This window comes from Colossoma macropomum, unplaced genomic scaffold, assembly GCF_904425465.1.
Source record: "Colossoma macropomum unplaced genomic scaffold, Colossoma_macropomum, whole genome shotgun sequence".
In the NCBI taxonomy this organism is placed as follows: domain Eukaryota; kingdom Metazoa; phylum Chordata; class Actinopteri; order Characiformes; family Serrasalmidae; genus Colossoma; species Colossoma macropomum.
Genome location: NW_023494804.1, coordinates 22768194 through 22789315, shown reverse-complemented (window position 1 = coordinate 22789315; position 21122 = coordinate 22768194). Strand labels below are relative to the sequence as shown.

Here is a 21122-nt window from a genome sequence, read left to right as displayed (position 1 = left end):
CCTCCGCTTTAGGTTTCACACAGGCCATGATCACTGTCTTTTCCACACTAGTTGCACTTAAAGTACAATCGCAAGTGTAATAAGATCAACGAAACTAAAGAGAGACAAAGGTGGGAGAAGGGGAATGGATATTTCAAACATCTTGCCACTGTCACAACAAGTAAAGAAAGGCAGACAGCTAGATCACAGTCATTAGTAAGTTGTACAACAAGCACACACACTAAAGTTGCACAATTCTCCTTGTAAGAAGCAAATCATTTTAAGAGTCTTTTTTTTCCCCAATTGCAAGCAAATAGAACACTGCCATGTTTCTGCAACATCTGACGTTAGGTAGATGTTTTCCTTGCTGAAGAACCATAGGTTGTGGAAAAGCATCCAGGGCAGGCAAAGTGTCATTTGTCCAGAAGCCAAAAAAAGAGTTTTTTATTTCCTAACCATAATAGAAATAAAACAACCTAAACATGCCAGAGGCATATTTATGTTAATGAATAGGTAGGTAAATATTAGGGGCAAGATGTTCGGACAACAGCTTGAATTGGAAACAGGAGAATATAAAGATACTGTTCGTGAAAGAGTTCTACTAACAATTTTTTCGTATGATAGGACATTTCATTATGAAGCCATGTTGCGTTAAAAAGAGGGCATGATCTAAAAAAATATTCAATTCTAATAAAAAGGAAGAGAGCATTAAAGATTTTAAATATATTTATATATAAAAATACATGAAAATACAAAAAGTAGCTAAAAGAAAGATAAAGGAAAAAAATCTTGTGATTGTGAAGAATAACCTACTTTATTAACACTTAAAGCTTAAAAGGTTGGAATTTTTTTTGAAAGATTTGGATTGTGTGATCATTTTTATCAATTTTTTTTTATTTTTGCTCATACTTAAAAAGAAACCGTTTTCTAAGAAAAGGAAACCAGACTCCAAAACCACTCCACGGCGATCTAGTGAGCATTTCACCTAATGAACAAAACGGCAGCAGGGAGCGGCAATATGGGCTTCTACAGATATTGGGGAGAAAGAAAGAAAAAAAAAAATTGGTCCAGGTTTTTTCTTCCTTTTTCTTTTTGTTTTTGCTTGGTTTCCTTTTTGTTAAAACATTCCTATCTGTTCACGTTATATTTCAAAAGAAGCATGCCATACAACAGCACACTCCAAGTCAAAGGCAACATTCTTTTATAGTGGTTGGGCGCAGCAATCGTGAATTGTAAATGATTAAGGTGTCTTTTGGCAATACTGTCAAGAATCGAAGGTTTGGGGGGGGGCGCTAGGTGCAATAAAACTTTGACCTTGTTGATTAGTCTCAGCAATGATATCAAGGTTAAAAGGTATACGACTTTTTGCCAGCAAAAGTAAGCTTTGTTAGGCAAAGTATTTCAGGAAAAAAAAAATATTTACGGCAAAAAGTTTGTGGTCACTTCATCGAGGGGAGGGAATGCTTTACTGAAACATTTGTGCCAAGTTATCAACTGTCTTCTGGTACTTCTCTATTACAGACACACCTTCCCTGGTCTTCATTTATCAAAATGAAAATATCAAAATCAATATACATTTCAAATTCTATCACTAATACATTTAATATTGAGGATTTTAGGAGGGAAAAAAATAAAAAGAGCGAATAAAAGGTGCATGAAGCTGATGTGACAGCAAGTGCCATGTTCAGTTCCGAACAGTGAGAACGTCAGGAATGAGAGAGCAAGACAGAGAGATAAAGAGAGAGACAGAGAGCGAGAGACAAGTACTATGAGTGGGGGATTATAGCAAGTCTGTTGTTCTTCTAAGTTGTCATTTGTTGTGATTGTAGAATTTGTCATTTTCGAGGGTGGGGGTCGTTGTCTTGGTGATTAGGACATACTGGAGCAGCGGACAGTGGGAGAGCCCATTTGGGTCAGAACCTTGTCTAGCCACTGCAGCGGACCGTTCAAGTGCAGCTCGATCCAGCACGGAGTGCTCGTCACAGTCTGCCGTCTGACACACAGACACATACATCAGAATCAGTTCATGTTTTCTATACATAACATGTTTTACAAACCAAATAGCGACTCATTAAGACCTTTCTAACAATAAATTTACTACAAACCCAATTCCAAAGAAGTTGGGACAGTAGGTAATATCCAAATACAAACAAAAAGCAATAAATTTGCTAATCTTTCTTGACCTGTATTCAATTGAAAACAGTACAAAGAACAAACATAAACGTTTCAACTAATTTGTCTAAATGCTGCTGAATGTACACGCTTATTCTAAACTTGATGCCTGCAACATAATCCAAAAAAAGTTGAGACAGGAGCCTTTTTACATAACCTTTCCTTTCAATGACAGTTTAGTAGTCATTTGGGATCTGAGAACACAAATTGTTGTAATTGTGAAAGCAGAATTTCTTTTTCCTTCCTCACTTGATATAAGACTTCAGGTGTTCAACAGTCTGGGGTCTCGCTGTTGTATATTGTGCTTTATAATGCGCCACACATTTTTTGTGGGTAACCGTTCTGGATTGCAGGCAGGCCAGTCTAGCACCTGCACTCTGTTTCAATGAAGCCACAATGTTGTAACACATGCAGAATATGCATACTGGGCTTAACAAGGAGGGTGCAAGATACCCATGCCATTCGCACTATCACACCACCATGCCATGAGAGACAGCGTTTTTTGATCTTTACAATGGTAACATCGGGGGTGGTCTTTTTTCCTCTTTTGCCTGGAGAGCACAATGTGAATAATTTCCATAAACAATTAGTAAGGTGTCAAACCACAATAAATGTTTCCACTTTGCGTCAGTCCATCAGAGATGACCTTTAGCCCAGGGAAGTTGGCGGTGTTTCAGGACACCGTTTATATACGGCTTCCGCGGAATTACAGAAACACATCTTTTTAATGCAGTGCAGTCTGAGGGCTTGACAATCATATGCATTCAGTAATGGTTTGAGACAGCACACAAAGAACTCTCCAGATTCCCTGAATCTTTTGATATCAGAGATGATATCAGAGTGGTTAAAAAAGGTGAAAATATTGTGTGGCTAGAGAAACAACTGAAAACACCCACAAACCAATCTGCATCAGCCCAACATCAGATTAAATATAACATAGGTGTGATTTTCAAAACCAAGGAATACGTCTGTTATTTGTCACAAAACCCAACATACTGGAATTTGACACTTTTACATTTCTCTACCACGTCACCTTAGAAAAACTGTGGGCTACACAGGCAGCTACCTAGCTTAAGCTAACTACCTAGCTAGCCAAGCCAGCTACACTGACCAACTGTCATACCTTTAACACTGATTATTGCTGTTACTGACCTCCCTGGGATCCTAAGCAAAATTCTACAAAGCGGCCCTCCTACCTGACCCATGTAAATCATTTGCAACTGCCACACTGTCGCCCCTGACACCCCGGTGCTCCCACTACAATCCTCCCTCCTTTATAACAATTTGTTCCATGTCAGTCTAAGAATAATTAGACTTATACATAACAGAATGAGGTACAAACAAATTATTTATAGTTATAGATAATACTACTATTAATTTTATCAGCTGCATCAGGCCCATTTAAAGTGGCTCCCCCACATTTCCTTTTACACACTTTCAACTATAAAATACTACTTATACTATGGCTTGGCTGAATATTTGATGGTTATTATTTACTGAGAGATGTGCATCCATATTGCCCAGCAGGCCCTGCTAATCAACATTTTAAATTGAGTATTTAATTAATATTGTCAACCCAGCTTTCTTTTTGCATTAGTTGTAAATAAACCTTAAACTGAGAGATGAGATAATCATTGTCTTGTTTTAAAATGATGTGCGCCTATCATGCCCATATTCTGTCTGGACTGGACTGGTCTCTACAGAGGCTGCTGCTGCGAGTCTCATTTAGTGCACACGCATTTACAGGGGACGCGATTATCTTTTCTGAGCTACAGTTAGTAAACACCGCTGCTCGTTGGCATTAAAATGCAATAAATAGCTGTATTCCACTTTGACATCAAACGCTGAAACGAGAGAAGTTTACCTGATGCCTATTCCCACAATTCACTCGTGCATAGTTTCGGTTCATCTGCCCATCTTTGACACAAGGGGAACGGGGGGCCCTTGTGTGTTTTGCAGGGCCCTACGCAACATGCATAGTGAGCGTACAGGGCCGAAAGGCTTCGATTGTTATTAATAATCTTTTTCGTCTGCTAGAATTAATAGAATAAGCTCAACTGACCTCACATTTGGCAGAATCCTCAGTCCTTTTCATTTCCTCAGTATAGGAGAATGAAGAACAATATACTGATGCCTTTCCTGCCAGCATTCTGCACAGACCCACCTAGTCTGCCTCTGATTGACTAGTACTCGTTGCCATCATTAGGTGTCTCAACCCACTTTGGGGGACACGGCTGTGACTGTGTTCGTTTAAAACATCACACAGGTAAAGTTTGGCAAGAATATATATCAAGGAGAAATGTTTAAAGTGACCGACAGCTTTGCATCCGAATACCAATAACACTTCTCTATGAGAGGAGAGCCTTGTTTACTGCAAGCTTGAGTTATTTGTTCATTAGCATGGCAGTGTACACTAGGCTTATGTCACATGGTATCACCTGGTATCGGATGTTGGTATTAGTGAATTTTTATGAGGTTGAGTACAAGCAAATGAGCATCGTATCGGCCCTATACTTGATAGCAGTATAAGTATCAATGCATCCCTACTCGTAAAAGGTGAGGCCTTTCTGCAGACATCAGTTTCAGAATGAGCATATTTTTACAAAAAATAATGAAACTCAAAAGTTGATTTTATTTGCATTTTACTTACTGTCCCAACTTTTTTGTAATTGGGTTCGTATTATAATTACTACCTGATTATCAACATCCCTACCTGTACTCAGCCCCCCAGCCTTTGACAAAGCTCATGCGAATGGTGCACATTCTGGTCAGCTGATAGACAGCCTCAAAGCCCTGGTTCACCGACTGGGCCAAGAGGGCAGCAAACTCCTGGTTGTTGAAGATCTTCAGGTTACAGCCTAGGAAGAAAGACATAACATCAAACAGGGATGTCCTAAACTGAACTGAAATCAGTACTGCTCAATATTGTAGCTACCACCCGGAATATTCAAAAATGTTAAGTCTCTGCCATTTTGCCGTATTTCCCTCTCACAGAAAACATGAATCTATAGGATGTCAGGATTTGCTGCTCAATGCAGTGCCACATAGAGCAAATGGCCCACCACTCATTCACCCAGCCTTCATACTTTCACCGCCATAGCTGCAGTTTCGTATGGACGTTTCAGAGGGACAAGACTGTGTAAAACAGCAATGTAACATCACATATCGCAGTACTAAATTTTGTTTAGTGCCTAATTCAGCAGACAGTCATTTCATATTGGCCCTCTCTCATGTAAACAGGCTTTTGGGGACTAAAAGGACGATATCCCGTTGAGCATACTGCTATCAGGCTAACTGAGTCCAATAACATTTAGAGAGAGACAGTAAAAAACCAAATAGTAACATCCAAAGTAAAGAACAAATGTTATAGAAACATCTGTTAAAAGCTTCAAATATCTGTGTTTAAGCTAGAGAACTTCGGTGAAAAAAGCTGATTTAACCACTGTTAGCTTTGTACCAACATAATACTGAAAATCACATTAACAAGAGAAAATTTGCAACGAGATCAAGGGTCATCAAATCCTTTACAGAAGAGGACAGGGTTAAGACTAAAGTAAGGTGTTATTTTATATTTTTCACCATTAAGGCTATTTACACAATGGTTGTAGAAGGAGACAAACCACAACTTACACCAATGAGGCTCATTTTCAGAGGTGAACACAGTTTAAATGTCAGTGTGAAACTACTTTAAAATGAAAAACCAAAACAGCCCAGCAGCCACTTGTAATATCTACAATGCCACTGTTGTTAACCTAGCCACCTTCTGTAACACATGTAAACTTGAGTGCCCAGCTCAAGCAGTAACACTTATATTAGGCTACTTCACATGCTGGACAAACTTGAATAACAGTGTCAGTTTAAAGTGTCACACTATGAACACGCTAAACAATATTTTAAAGTAACTGTCAGATTAAAAGATCAGGGCAAGAAAACTTGATTGACACAATGTTAATCATATTATTCACATCAGATTGTTCGAACTAACAACCACACACAAGCTCAGGTTGAGTAGCACTGAGAGAAAGGAAAGGTCTCCAAATAAAACCATGGCTGGACGAGCACACATGCAGCTTACCTGGGGGGATTTTGCAGACAGTCGCAGGGTGCCAGCCATACCTCTGGTTACAGTTGGGGCTTTGAACAAAGATGGCACTGTCACTAAGACACTCAGCAAACACTTCTCCACCGATGTAATACAGCCTGACTCCTCGGCCTGCACACATCATCAACAACAGCGTAAACGGGACCACAAATACTAACCCATTAACAGATACATTAGTCCATTTCTTTCCTTTGATGGGATGGAAACGTTTCTCCTTGGTAACAGCACTTCTACTGATCCTGCTTGTGTGATCTGTGTAAAGTGCCCAACCAAAATCATATACCTTATTATTTAAAAAAAAAATAAAAAAAAATTATCTGCCAATACCAATAAGATAAATGATATCCCCATACTTAAAGCGCTATTCAGATTGGATTAGTTTATCAGGAGCTGTCTGCACCTTTTTTTTGTGTTTTTTTTTGTTTGTTTGTTTTTTTTTTTAAACACATCTCCTCAGTTGTGAAACTCTCGCATGCAGATGTCAAATTACCACCGGGCGAGAGAAATTCTTTTGGTTGTATTTTATTTTGATCAGAATTGAGCATCAGGTCCTTAAGAAACGGAGTGACACAACTAGTCATTATTTATAGAGAACTTTTTAAAAAAAAAGTTAGACATAATGCTTCATATCTGTAGTTACCATTGTAATTGCCCCTTTATACTTATAGCTTATTGTAATTGACCTATTAACGAGTCTACAGAATCTTACTTTTCTTTCACAATGATTTTTTCTTCGTATACTCCTGATAATGATACCCAGGTGGAGTTGATGTTTCATCACTCAGACCAAGTTTATGGTTGACTGAGCCTTCAAAACCATCCAGTTTCCGTTTCGGAAAATCTTTTTACCCCCAGCACGAGGCAACATTTGCCTGGAAAAACACGGAGATGTGTATCTGGACGGAACTAAAATTATCAGAGCACTACTGAGTTTGGTGAAAAAAGTAGGTAATTTGGCCTGTAGTTTTTTTTTAAGAGGAGATGGGCTTAAAAACAACAACATAGTCAACCTGGATGGCAATAAAAGTAACTGTAAAGAGAAGCACCAAAAAGCACCTGTAAGAGAGTAGAAATCACTGCAGGACCACATGTAAGCTTAATGCCGTTTGAATAGGAATTAAGGCAGAATTATTACTCATGAGCTTAAGAAACTTCACAAAAGAAAACAGAATAATATTTGACAGTTAACAACACACAATATGATCAAAAGTATGTGGACACCACACAACTGCACCTATATGAGGGGAAGGCCTTTTACAAAAAATTAGGAGGGTGTCTGTGGGAATTTGTGCTCATTCAGTCAAAAGAGCACTTGTGAGGTCAGGCACTCATGTTGGATGAGAAAGGCTGACTCGCAAGCAATGGTCCCATTTATCCCGAAGGTGTTCAGTGGGGTTGAGGTCAGGGCTCTGCAGGCACTGTACAGTAGCGTTCCTCTACACCGAACTTGTCAAACCATGTCTTTATGGAGCTTGCTTTTTGCAGTGGCACATACACATACAGGGCTTTCCCACTGTTGCCAGTGTTGGAAACAAATAGTTGTCTAAAATGTCTTGTGTGCTGTAACGTTAAGATTACCCTCCCGAGGCACAGTTCTTGTGCTGATGTTACTTTCAGAGGCAGCTTGGAACTCTGTAGTTAGTGATGCAACAGAGGACGGGTCATTATCACATGCTACATATTTATACACTCGCTGATCCCACTCTACCATTGGGTGGTCTACAGTTTCATGGCAGAGCTGTTAATTCTCCTAGATGCTACTGTTTCACACTCACATTTGACCATGGCAGATCTAGCATTGCAGAAATTTCGCAAAATGACTTGTAGCAATAAGAGCACCTTATAATAGTGCAAAATTTTAACTCACTGAGCTCTTCCATAAGACCAATTCTACTGCCAATGTTTGTCTATGGAGACTGCATGGCTATGTGCTTAATTTTACACACTTGTTAGCAGTTTGGCTGAAACACCTGAACCCAATAATTAAGAGGGGTGTCCCCACACCTTTGGCCACATAGTGTATCAGGAAGTAAAACACTAACACTACTGAAATCTTTTTTTGACCACAAAACAACACTGGCCAACATCATTAATTATCTGAATTTTTAGCTTCTGTACATCAGTTAAACACCTATATTGGCCATAAAGGCCCTAGTGTATACCTATGTGTCTCCGGGTCATCTCCACAGTGGCATTGCGGTTAACGTTGGACAGGAGGCCCAGACAGAAGCGTTCAGAGTTGGAGGGGTCCGTGAAGCCGTCCACAGTGAGGGAGGGCTGCGAGGCATGGAATGTCTCCCCCACCCGCTGGTTCAACTCATAGTAGGCTATGGAGCACCAGAAGGCAGGCTCTGAATAGGTCACCGGCTGCAGATCTACAATAAAGACAAGACACACGGTTCTCAAATTTGTAATAATAATAATAATAATAATAATATTATAAAAAAAAAGTTGTGCTTAAGCTCTAAACTGATTTCTGATCATTTTCATAATGAGTGCTGCTAAATCTGAGCATAGCACTGAAAGCAGTGTGGGTTCAGGAAGATGATGTAACAGGTTGCCCTTACCCATGCCATGATTGACGGGCGAGAGCGTGCTCGGCGACAGTTCTGCAGGAGAGCCTGGCCAAGAAAATAGAAAATGTATTTTTAACACTTCAACACATTCCAAGACAAACTGAGCGCCTACACACCAAAGAACCACAGGGATAAAAATAAGCCCACTCTTCCTTTCTACTTTCAATCCTAATTGACTTTAATGGACACAAATGTTTATTTTTAAGTATTATAATGTAAATATTAAACATCAGAGTCTAGCAAAAGCTGAACAAGACTACCACAGTAAGAGCATGAAATACTTTACTGGCTAAAAGGCACAAACACACACACACACACACACACACACACACACACACACACACACACACACACACAGCCATTCCCATGTAGTGTTAGACACTGTGGGAATGTACCTGTGTCCATACTTTGATTCAACTGCTGGTCACTGGTCTCTCCATCCTCACTGATGTAGCCTGGCGGAGGAGTCTCTGTGGATGGACCAAAAACACCACACAACATACACGCTTACTATATTTTGCATATGCACACTGGCATGAAAAATGACAACTCATGCTGCAGTTCCTCTGTAATCAGCTAATATACAAATAGATGGGATGAGGACACTGTAAACACATGATTTCAGTAAAAGATGCCATAGAAAGAAAGGCATGCTGGGTACCTGGTATGTAGTTGTTAGGGGGTTCAATCCCAGCAGGAAAGTTGGTGTTTTCAGGAATGTTATGGGTGTAGTCATCCAGAGGAGGCAGCTCAGTCAGAATCTCCGTGTGTCTTGGCACTAGGACAGGAGGAAGGACTACAGAAGCAAGCATTCAAAACCAATGCATTAGGTAAGAATCAGAGAAACTGTTAAAATAACAGAACAATTGTTTTTGGAACATGCTGCACAAATGTTTACATGTTGCATTTTCCACACAATAACATATTAAAAGCTAAGCAGCTTTAAGTTACTATAAATGTTCATCCCCCAAAAATTTGATTTACAGTGTAAAGCCTTTAAAATTCAGGAAGCTGACTAGAGCAACCAAGAGAACCAATTTAACATATTTAAAGCATGCTTTTCTGCACCTGGTGTCTCCACCCGCTGGTAGTGGTAGGGGTTGACGCACACCTCGTCCTTTTTGAGGTTGAAGGCGTACTCGCAGGTATCGATGGCGCGTAGCTCATGGTGGCTGTGCAGGTCCGGCCATCGCCAGAGACGACAGTAGATGACATGAGGCAGCCCCTTACGGTGAGACACCTGCAGACGGCCATCCAGGGATCTGACACGGGCACACACAGGAGAGGAGAGACAGAGATAGAGAAAGAGAAAGAGAGAGAGAGAGAAACAGAGAGAGAGAGAAACAGAGAGATAGAAAGAAAACAGAGGAGTAGAGGGAACGTGCCAAATGGTCAGAGGAAGAAGAACATGGATGGAGAGAGGGAAGAGATTTGGTTTAGACCTAAAACAAGCCTGTCAAGTACCAAAAGTGTAACTTTTTAAATAGTATTACAACTACAAAAAATAACTACCATTAAGCTTGTCCCTAAGAGGATGAGAGTGTATGAATAAGAAAAACGTGCTAAACAATAAACTAAACAAGTTTAACTCAGCTAATACTTAGCATTTTAAATAAGATCTCAAATTTTAATCCTTCACTTAGATTAAAATCACTAAGAAAGGCCTGAAAAGTTAAAGTGAAATACACAGCCCCTGGAGGAAGAGAACAGGAAGGCTTCTGCGCTCTCTCTCCGAACCTGAGTGGACCGGATCCCACGGCACGGGTGAGTGCAGCACAATGACAGGAGAGGATAGTCACCTGGTTTGGTCAGGGTAGCTGTATAGGCCTGAGGTATCCCACTGTTCTATCGTATTTGGTGTACTCAGTCCCCAAATTTCAGAGCAATTGCTGTGCACAGAAAAGTAAAAAAAAACAAAAAGAAAAAGAAAAAAAAACAAACAAAAAACACAAACAAACAAAAAATGATAAACATGGGGCATGATTCATTCAAAAATACCAAGGTGATGTACAATGGTGGGATATAAAATGTGTTTTTTCTTTTATTGGAGATGTTCTGCGTCTGGAGGCTGCAATGCAGTTCACCTCAAATAAAAGAAGCCACTCAAATGGACGAACCACAATACGACAGTGAGATGAGGGAAAAAAAAACAGGACAAACTGACAAATGTACTTCAATAATTACAGTGTGTTACAGTTCGGCCGCTATGTTACAATGGAATTAAAGTGAGTTGAGGAAATGTTAAGAGATAGTTTTCATGGCGGGTTGGATTAGACAGTTTAACATTTAAACATGCAGTACAGGACATAAATGAGTTGAAAACAGAATGATATTTTTCTAAAAAATACTACATTTTCATTCAAACTTTGTTAGACATGTACAAAACCTTGGGCAACCTTTGAAAAAAAAATAAAGTTTAAAAGACATCACTGCTGTATTTCTACAAAAGTAATTAATTAATTGATTTCAAACATATTAAGTTGAAAAAATGACATGGTGTAGTTAGGAAAAGCAAACGTCTTCAGCAAGTGTTGTTTTCCATACATCTCTATTCTGTTCCTTTCAGGAGTCTTGAGTATTCTATAGTCAGGAGGAATGGGGCACTCATAATGCTTTTTAGTTTGCTTTACATGGTTACCAAATAAGTAAAACTAATGCATGATTTTCAAGCCATCATTCAACAAATGTCAAGCTATCTATCGAGCAGTTGCTAAATGTTACAGTGCTGCTAACTAGGAGAGAGGAACTGGTTAGCATTAGCTTTGCTAGCAGGCTAAAAGCTTTGCCAAACCAAAACATTTTCATGATTCTGGCTTACTAATACATGGAACACAGGTTTAGATGATTAAAAAATAATGATTCAAATCTGAGAGAGTGAAACTGAGCAACCACTGAAGGGAGGAAAGACGAAATTAAACCTGTTCTGTGGTGTTTGGATCTGTACGCTGACAGGCTACCTTACGGTTAGCTTAGTGAGCAGGCTGCAGACCTGAACAGTGCCACCCATGACAAGAGTACAAAAGTACAGTGGCAGTAAGCTGAAATCGAACCTGTTCTGTAGTGTTCTGTTGCTTAAATGACATCAAGTTAGAGGACAACAGAAAGTCAAATGACTGGTGTTGGAGTGAAGTGCAGTGTGTGCAGAGAAAATGCGATTTTGTGTAGCTCTTTGCCGTAGCTGAGATGCTGTCATTATGGCTCTGATTTCCCCCCTTTTTGTTAGCGCCACCCATCAGTGAGCTCCCACACTAATCAATGAGCCCTCTAAAACCTAAACAATAAATTTGACACGGCAGAAAAGGAGGTTGGTTAAACTGGAATTCTGATTGATCATTATCAAAAACAGAATTTCAAATGTGTCACATCTCAGTTTTTTTTTGGCTTATTTATTAATAATGATTTTAATACTGAAAGTACATTGTGCAGTTATTTTGGGTGAGACAATAACAAAAGGGGATTTGGCCCTAATCATACTGCAAGCAGTGATGTTTCAATGTCTTATCTCTCATCATTATTGGGGCCTTATATTAGGGGGTAGAATGACGACCAGTGGTGCTTTCTATGCTGAAATTCTTTCATTAATTGATTAGAATACATAACCTGTGTGTAGGAAACCTTCTGGAATCTAAAGGCAATAGAGGAAAAAAAAAAATAATCAAAGAAGAGTCCAACTGAAAAAGCATTATTTGGTTACCTTCACTGAACCTCAGAGTATTAAATCCCCTACTACCTGAAGTGAAAGGGCAATGAGGGTGACGCTCATGCAGTGGCGTTACCCGAGATATTGAATGATACTCTGCTTCGGATATAATGTGTCCCTTTCCTTCAGGATATTAACTTCTTATTATGTGCCAGGGAAAAGCTTGATAAATTGATGGGTAATTTTATTCCTCACAGGCGGTTCACTGACGAATAAAAATCTGCCCAAACCCTGCCCACTATTTTTTTGAGCAATTAAGCAGTGATCAAAGAGCACATCACTGAGAACTGTAGTAGCAGGCGTTAGCAGCAAATAACAAACTACATAAAAACCAAAAGACCAAAAAAATCTTTTTCCAATCACTGTACCCAAAATAAATGTTTTGTATGCTTACAATGTTTTGCCACAGTGCTGGAGTTTGCATGGCAATGAGAAAATGAGGCAAAGGGCAAAATCAAAAATAAAGGCCAGTAAAGAAGTGAAACTACCCACGTTCACATTAAGTGAAATGAGCTGTGTTAGGGGAAGGGGGCTTAGTTTCAACATCACAGTAGCTGGAAGATTTCTCAACAACCTCCTCGAATACACAAAAGCATAGTTGCTAAACAGAATACAAACCTTAAATTAACAATCACTCTTCCAAACCAAGAGACCAATCATTATTTAATATTTCAAATATGCTCCTTCTATTATTCCAATATAATCAACGGTGACCATTGTGATAATAGCCATTTACTGCATACACAAAGCTACTTAAAAATGACATAGCTCATATCACTATCTCTCTTTTCTACTCTTAATATGGACTATCCACATGTGAAAAGAAAAATATTTAAAGTACTAAAAGGTTTATGCCAACAAGAATGCATGTTTATTGGCAGTCATCCAAATATATGCAATACACTGTTCTACTCCAAACACGCCATTTTTAGAATCGCTTTTAAGTCTAATTCTTAACAGAATAGCTGTAGCTTTGCATACTTAAGGTTGAATTGAGCACTTAAGCCTTCTATACCAACAGTATCAGTGAACGTCCGATTTCCAGACTGGTGACACACATTTTGGGGGAATTAGCCCCAGTTCCCTGGAGTGCAAGAGACCCCAACCCCACTCCTCCACTAAGAACCCATCTGCTAGCAGCCCATTGTCTCAAGAGGCCAAAGCCACTCCAAAACAATCTCTGCATGCTTATCACAGTCAGGATAAAACCTAAAGATGACTTTAAGTCAATTGCTCTTGATAGGATAACTTTATTTATTAAAAATTACAAGTTATTTGAAGCAGAAAACATTTTGCTAGCACTTCACTTCTCCACCTCAATGCCAAGTCTCAATGCCAAGTCTCAAAACTGATCCCAGAAGAGATTAAACTAGAGGGGCAGACCACTGCATCAGAGAGAACCATATGTCCTCAGCCTATAATCTAAGAATTATGATGGCTGAAAAATGAGCAATGCAGCTGATACGTCTCCTCCTCAGGTTGCGTCCTCTGAACGCACGCCAAGTTGTCATTTTCATAATCCTGTAAGAGGTAGGTGTAAACCCATCATTTCAGCGAGGGTCTCTAATGTATAGTGCTCTTTGTTCCATGATAAATAACAATGGGGTTTGGGGGCTAGAAGTTAAGTGCTGAATGCTTATGTGCAAAGCTGTGATAACCTAAAAACAGCAACATTTAGAGAAAAGCAAGCTTTCCTTTAGATATGTACATAACTCTTGTACAATAAGCTATTCTACAAGTAGTGGCATTAGCAAACTACATTTAAGTTGGGCAAAAGTTTAACATTAAAATCTAGCTTATGGCTTGGCCAATACATTTATATTTGAGATCAATAAAAAACTATTTGACTTGAGTTTTTTTCCATCATATTTCTACTTAATCAAAATTAAAACAGCTATCTTTAGGACAAAATTAGTATCCTGTGTCAGTATTCTGCTTTTTGTCATCATTGCTTAACCAACAAACCCCCCCCCATTACAGGACCAATGTGATATCCTGTCTGCTTAGAAGATAATGTCATCTGCTCTACGTAAATACTGACCTGGAGACCATTATGCGCTCCTTCATCAATTGATGGAATTATACGTGCACATACAGTCTCCATTCTCGGCGGATTTATCAAAGTGGATGAAAACGGGGTCTTAATACCACCACACAGAGGCAGCCAGACAACAGAGTGCTAATGTTACAATCAATAAGCTTTAGAAATGCAACCCCATCACTCTCGCTAGGAGAGCTGATGGAAAAAAAAAAAATGCTCTTTGCATCTCTGCACTCGCTGAAGGCATGTCTACAGATACCCTATCAGTGCTTCTTCTCAAAGGGACCTGGGCTGATAGCGGGGGCTGCCAGGAGCTTCAACCGGAAGTTACATTATCACAGATAAGGGTTTGTTTTCCTTAAAACAGGACAAACAAAAACAGTGAATAAGCACACACGACTGTGATTCAACACTTGTGTGCAGCGTTTAGCAACCTACATGCGAGCAAAAGCCCACCAATGGCTCTAGTTTCAAATGACTAATAAAACTAATTGGAAGCAGCTGCAGCTGAGATTGAGATAGATTATCCAAATAAGAAACAAATTTCAATAAAATATAAAATAGCTCCTCAATTTTATCAGGGGAAAAACTGCTAATCCATCGCCACACTTATTATTAACATTAGTTTATGATAGTTATAATGGCAAACTTCCCCATCTATTTAATTATTTCTAAATAAGCTGGTTTATCAAGAGCAAGAGGGTTTATCAAGCATTTATCATCCACACATAGCTGAAAATCAGCATTCAGCGCATAGTAGACTCAAAACCATTAATCAAACTATTCAAGCTTGAGTGCTCATTTCAAAACCCTGAAGTGAAGTCTGGTTAACAGTGTGGTAACAAACAGTAGGTGCATTCATCCACAAAAGGTAAAAGATCTACTGGGGGCGTAGGGGAGAGAATATTTCTTCCCACCAATATCTTGCTAGAGATGTCCATATTTTTCTCACTCATACAAACATTTAAATTAAATACTTTTGTTCTTAAGCAACACAATTCCAAAAAATTACGACAACTAAATGATAACTTTAATTCAGTAAAAGCCCCTTTAATTAAACCAACAAATACAAAAAAGAATTACTTATTTTCAGGTCTTCAAATAAGCTCAAAGGACTTGGATCATATGCATGTGTAAAAGTGAAAAAAGTAATGGAGACTAAGGGGTCAGTCTGTATTAGGAGGCATTTGAGATAGTTATTACAAAACATGAGAACTAGTGCAGACGATGTCTTCAGCCATTCCCACCAATCTCCAAGGTTAGCGGTCTGATTAGAGCAGAAAAAACCCACACTGGCAGTAAACTTTCCCACCCTGAGAAATCTCTCCAGACAAGCTCTCAAGGGAAGAAAGAAGGTGAATGAGTTCCCTTGACGAATTTAAAGCACCACAATCAGCTGACATGGGTCATCTTTGCTGTATAGGGTGACTAAAGTCTTACTAAAGATGGCTGACCTGCGAAACCCTGTAGGATCTTAAGTGGCAGGACTTTAATATAATCCCTTGTTGTAGATGCAGTGTCCACTAAACGCACCTTCATAAACTCCAGCTTTAGCATGAACAGCTTAAGATTTTGGCTTTTTTTCCTTTCTGCCAAACGTAATGATCTCATATGCGAGTTAAAGCTGATAATTCAGTCTTCATAAGCTGAATACAAATTAAAAAGGTGTGCTCGTTTCTATTTTTTCAAAGAAAGCTTAGCATAGATAATTAGTTTTTTCTTTTTAACTTGTGGGTTTTCCCATCCACCCATTTCTGGAAATTTTAAAAATTTGGAGGAAAAAAAATGGATGCAAAAGCCAGAAATTCAAAAAAAAATAAATAAATAATAAAAAAAATAGATGAGGTGAAAAGTTTATCAATGAAAGTGAAATGCAAAAGTCAGTGATGAAAACAGATTTTTCTAATAAGCGTTAACGTAACTGGAATGATCAGAACACTTCTGATGTTATGGACATTCCCAAAGGTTACATGGGTGACAGCAAAGCAAGACAGCAACTTCAGTCCTCACTGAATGGGCCACTGCCCATGAGCCCACCTGCCAACTCCACATTGTTAGGGCTACAGTCATGTACAATTAACAGGGGGCTGTTAAAACTGTTCTTTAACTTGCTTTTTTGTGAATTCACTTAAAATTAAGTAAGTAATGTTAGAATAAAAAACAAATATTAGGGATTCACCGAGAGAGATATCAGAGACAATATCCGATATGGTTCATGCACATATCTGCCCCTAAATAAGCATTTATAAAAGTAGAACTTGGGACTACATCTACCTGGACTAGCATCATGGACAAATGCAGCATTTACTTCTATACAGCTACAAATATATTAAAATGAATAAAACACAGACATTTTAACAATAGTAGTCCAGCGTCACCTAAACATTCTGCTCTTTCGGAGTACAATAACTAATTATTGGTCTGAAACATCGGCCAAATGTAAACATCTGTCCGATGCCTGTCAATTTTTTAAGGAATTATCTGCTAATCTTGATTTAATGCATAAGATTACCACGCATCTCTAATGAATATGAATGTGTGATACGTCAGTAACGCCAAAAAGATGTGAGATGCCAAGAACTGAATTTGTTTCCTTTTAATTGGCTCTTCAAACACCGATAATGTGCTTCTTTTGGTAAAACACAAGGTTTCAATTTGTTGTGTCTAAACACTCTCAGATTACAGCCTTTCACTCTAGATAGGTTAATATCCGCCAAAGTAAAAGCAAGAAAACTCAACATGATGACTGAGCCTCAGAGTGCAGATGAGGTGAAATGGGAAAGGTACAAGAAAAGGAGAAGTAAAGTCAAACTGACAGACTTGAACTGAATACAGCGTGGATGTGTGGTACAGACACAATACAAAGAAACAAAATAAAGCAATGCCAATGTGGTAGGTGCACCCTCAGTATTAAATAAAAAAATAAGGCAATATTAATACGACAGTTGGGATTAAATACATGTCCAATTAAAACTTCGGAAGTATCTTTTCACAGCATAGGGGGATACTTTTTTGATAGCTATGAGTAAACATAAACTGCATGATAGCAGGGGGGAAAAGCAAGGCTTGAAAAGGTGTGTGAAGGCATGAAAAGGTGTGTGTTTATGTGGAGATGGCGTTCTCATTGGCTTTGGCATACCTGGGAATGGTCACACACTTGGTGTTGTTGCTCTGTGTGGTGATTGCTTTCTCCAGCTCGTCCAGCTGGCCTGTCTTCTTCAGCTTCTTCACCAAGCTCTTCACGGCCTTCTCGCACCATTTCTCCTCCTGGCCATTCTGCTCTCCGCCCCCACCCGCTCCAACCGAGCCGCTGGCAGATTTCTTCCAACCCAGCAGGCGCTTCACCACCGGAGGGGTGAATGGTAAGATGGACGACATTGTTGGGGTTTCAGGCGAGCGTTTGGTCAGCCCCCTCCTGGGCAGGTAGGTTAGAGATGCAGACGGAGGCGAGAACTCGCTTTCCTAACAGGGATTTAGGAAGAGGGCCACTGGGCTAGGGTTCTGTGGGAGCGTTAGTGGGGGGGAGGGGTAGGGGGCGGGAAGAGGCGCTTAGGAGATGGAACAGGGAAGGGAGGGGGCGAGGGGTTACCTGAGTGAAGAAAAACAGAAATCAAAAAGTCTGATGACAGACCGTGCAAAACACAGGCTCAAAAGGGATTAGAGGAGAACCTCCATACTGTTCCCACACCCCGAGGCACACCCCTCCAACCTAGATGCCAAGAACACTACTGCTACCGATTCACATGCATTGCAAACACAAATAAAACAAAAAGGGTTAACAGGTTCATTTAAGGCAACCTTGACAAACTGAAGAGCAAAACTAACTTGGTTATCAGTATCCCGCAGGCAACAGCAAAATAATTAGGTCAAGTGGTCTATGATTTGTCAATTACTAGGTTTGCTTTAAGCCAGTGCATCTGCATTTCCTATGAACAATATATAAAAAAGGTTAGTTAAAAGAGCTGTAAGTGAACTAATGAAGCAGTGCAGCAGTATTTTCTATAAAGAATGAGAAGCACGGTTTCTTGGGGGCACAAGCCTGACCACAGAGCAGATTACAGATAATGCAAGCCAAAAGTTCAATATTTGATTCATGGAGAGGGAATGCATGCATGCAAGCCTTTTCATTTCCCAGTATAATTTTAAAATTGGTTCCACTCAAGAAGGAGACACACCATGCCATTAGGTAAGATCAGCCTTTCTTGTTGCAGGCAGCAGTGACAGTGATGTCCTCTGACCTCACTGCCCGTTAAACGTTGATTGTGAACATGAGGAAGTGGAAGTAAACATTAGGAATCCAGGGCTATTGCATTAGCTTTACAAAATGGCCAATTCCCAGAGAGAGCCTTGCTGCCATAAGCTTATTTATCATAGCGGAAACGAGCCACAATGAAGAAAGAATGCTTTCCAAATGACCAGCAAAAACATAGCTGGAGACAAAATAAATGGAAAAATTAGTGGATATAAACGAAAATCCCAAAGCATCAGCATTCAAATCACTGCTATCCCTAAAACAGACGCATTCAAGACTGAAGCTAAAACACTTCAGTAGTTGATGAGAAGGCACAAGGGTAAACCGATGACCATATTTTAAAAGAGAATTCAACCAATTTTTCAAATTATCTTTATTATTAACTGTTCATTAACACGTAAACAATGTTACTCAGCAGTTTGATGTGAAATGCTCCATTTTCTGAGAAACTGAGGCAGAACTGCTCACAGTAGTGGTGATAGGAACCAGGCGTCTCAAGTGTTCAATGCCTTAAAAAAGCTCCCTCATAGTTACAGCATGATATAGTTCCAAGTATGTTGCCTGAGGTATGGTTTTATGATGGCTCTGAAATAACGTTATGGCCAAAACCATATACTTTTATAAACTGTTATGGCAGAGACATGCATGCATGATGCTGCAAGGCAAAATAATCCCTAAAGAAAACTTATTTTCAGACTGACCACTATTTTACAATTTTTCAACGAAACATTAAAAAAACTGAAGGTACGTGCAGGTTTACTGGTGGTTTTGGATAGTAAATTAAATAGCTACATTTGCATTGTAGGCGTCATGACCCCTGGTTCCTATCACCATCACTGTAAAGAAACCTGAGTCGACAAATTTCTCTGCAAGACGCCATTTCACATCGAATCACTCCGAATAACTTTGTTTACATCTCAACCATTAAATTATATACATTTTTCTAACAACAGACGGAATTCTCCTTTAAGCAGCTGGAGGGGTACTACGTTCACTTCATAAGAGTCGTGTAAAGCAGGACACGAGTATGTGAGCATACAGCGAGCCAAATTTCAGCATTAAAAACCTCTAATACAACTGTTTCAGGACTAAAGTCCGTGGAGCTGATGGCTCGTCTTGGAGAGCCTGGTGCCTAATTAATCTCTTTATGCTGCGTTTGGAGAGTGGAGCGTGTGGGAAGGTCTGGCGATGGCATTTGGTTCAATGACTAACCTTTCAATTATAACGGTCTATACCGTTTATTGTACGAGCATCTTTACACAAAACTGACTTGTGTAGGAGACATGCAGCAGACGACCGATGCGGCTAAACAGCAGACATGTAAATAACATTAGCTAATGCCAAAAGTGCACCAAGCTTAACGATTAAAAAACCCATCTCAAACTTCTACACTCGATTAGACAACAAAACCGACAAACCGGTAGCGGGGTAGCAGAAAAATTGTACCCAATAGGCCATGCTAAACGAGGCTGAAGTTGGCTTCCTATTCGCCAGCTTCTTGTTTGAATTTTCCCGTTCCACCTTAAATGGTGCAGCAGTTACATTCTGGCGCCTCAGGCGTTATAATAATAAGCGCTGCACCATTTAAGGTGGAACGGGAAAATTCGAATGAGAAGCTGACTTCAGCCTCGTCCAAGCTAATGCCGAGGCAACGTTAGCAATCGCTAGCTTGATGCAAAAAGAGTTAAATATCTATTCCCTAATTTAAAAGGGATTTATGGGTACAGCACTTACCTCAAGCAGACGGACTGATGGAAATGGAGGAGTTGGATGGCTGCATGAAAGCGTCGTCCGACCGACCGAGTCCCCGGAGCGAGAGAGAGGGCTGATGCTAGCGGCTACAAACGAGAACAAACCCGGAGCTTGAATGCAGCTGGAACCGGCCCCGATTAAAAACACAACAGCATTTTAAGGGGTTTTTGTAAATGAAGTGAATGAGGGAGCTGTGGTAGTTTTTTAGCGATGAAGGAGGTGTGTTCGTGCGTTTTCGTGGCGATGCCGGAGCTCGAAAAACCCGCTAAGTTAAGCTCGCAGCCTTCGCCACTTTGTTTGACAGAAAAATAAACAGGTTAGAGACGTGTTCGCGAATCAGTTTATTTTCGGGGGGCAAAAAAAACTCACCTGAACAATGAGTGGTCGGGCTTTATGCAGACGCAAAAACATATATATACTCCACAGCAAAACCCGACTTTTATCTCTATTCTTGAGTGTCTAAAAATCGATTTTAAACTGTATTTTCTTTCCCTCTGTGGCCAAATTACAGCAGCAGACGACGGCGGCCTCTCGCATGCGAACAACCT

At 39.8% G+C, this 21122-nt stretch overlaps 1 protein-coding gene across 3 annotated transcripts; it reads right to left on the bottom strand.

Moving 5' to 3' along the window:
* Positions 1-1058: 1058 nt before the first annotated feature.
* Positions 1059-21117, bottom strand: smad2 (SMAD family member 2). Of its 3 annotated transcripts, none has more exons than XM_036594542.1 (12): positions 20944-21117; positions 20557-20660; positions 17710-18159; positions 10629-10718; positions 9898-10091; positions 9491-9625; positions 9237-9299; positions 8821-8874; positions 8416-8628; positions 6227-6364; positions 4865-5009; positions 1059-1972 (listed from the first exon to the last, which is right to left on the bottom strand). In XM_036594542.1, exons 3-12 carry the CDS (start codon positions 17946-17948, stop codon positions 1849-1851), a joined length of 1395 nt encoding a protein of 464 aa, XP_036450435.1. In that variant the 5' UTR covers positions 17949-18159; positions 20557-20660; positions 20944-21117; the 3' UTR covers positions 1059-1848. The 3 variants fall into 3 exon arrangements, with proteins under 3 accessions (XP_036450435.1, XP_036450433.1, XP_036450434.1); XM_036594540.1 differs by having other exon boundaries at positions 9225-9299; positions 20944-21115; XM_036594541.1 differs by lacking the exons at positions 20557-20660; positions 20944-21117 and having other exon boundaries at positions 9225-9299; positions 17710-19552.
* Between the last annotated feature and the right edge of the window lie 5 nt (positions 21118-21122).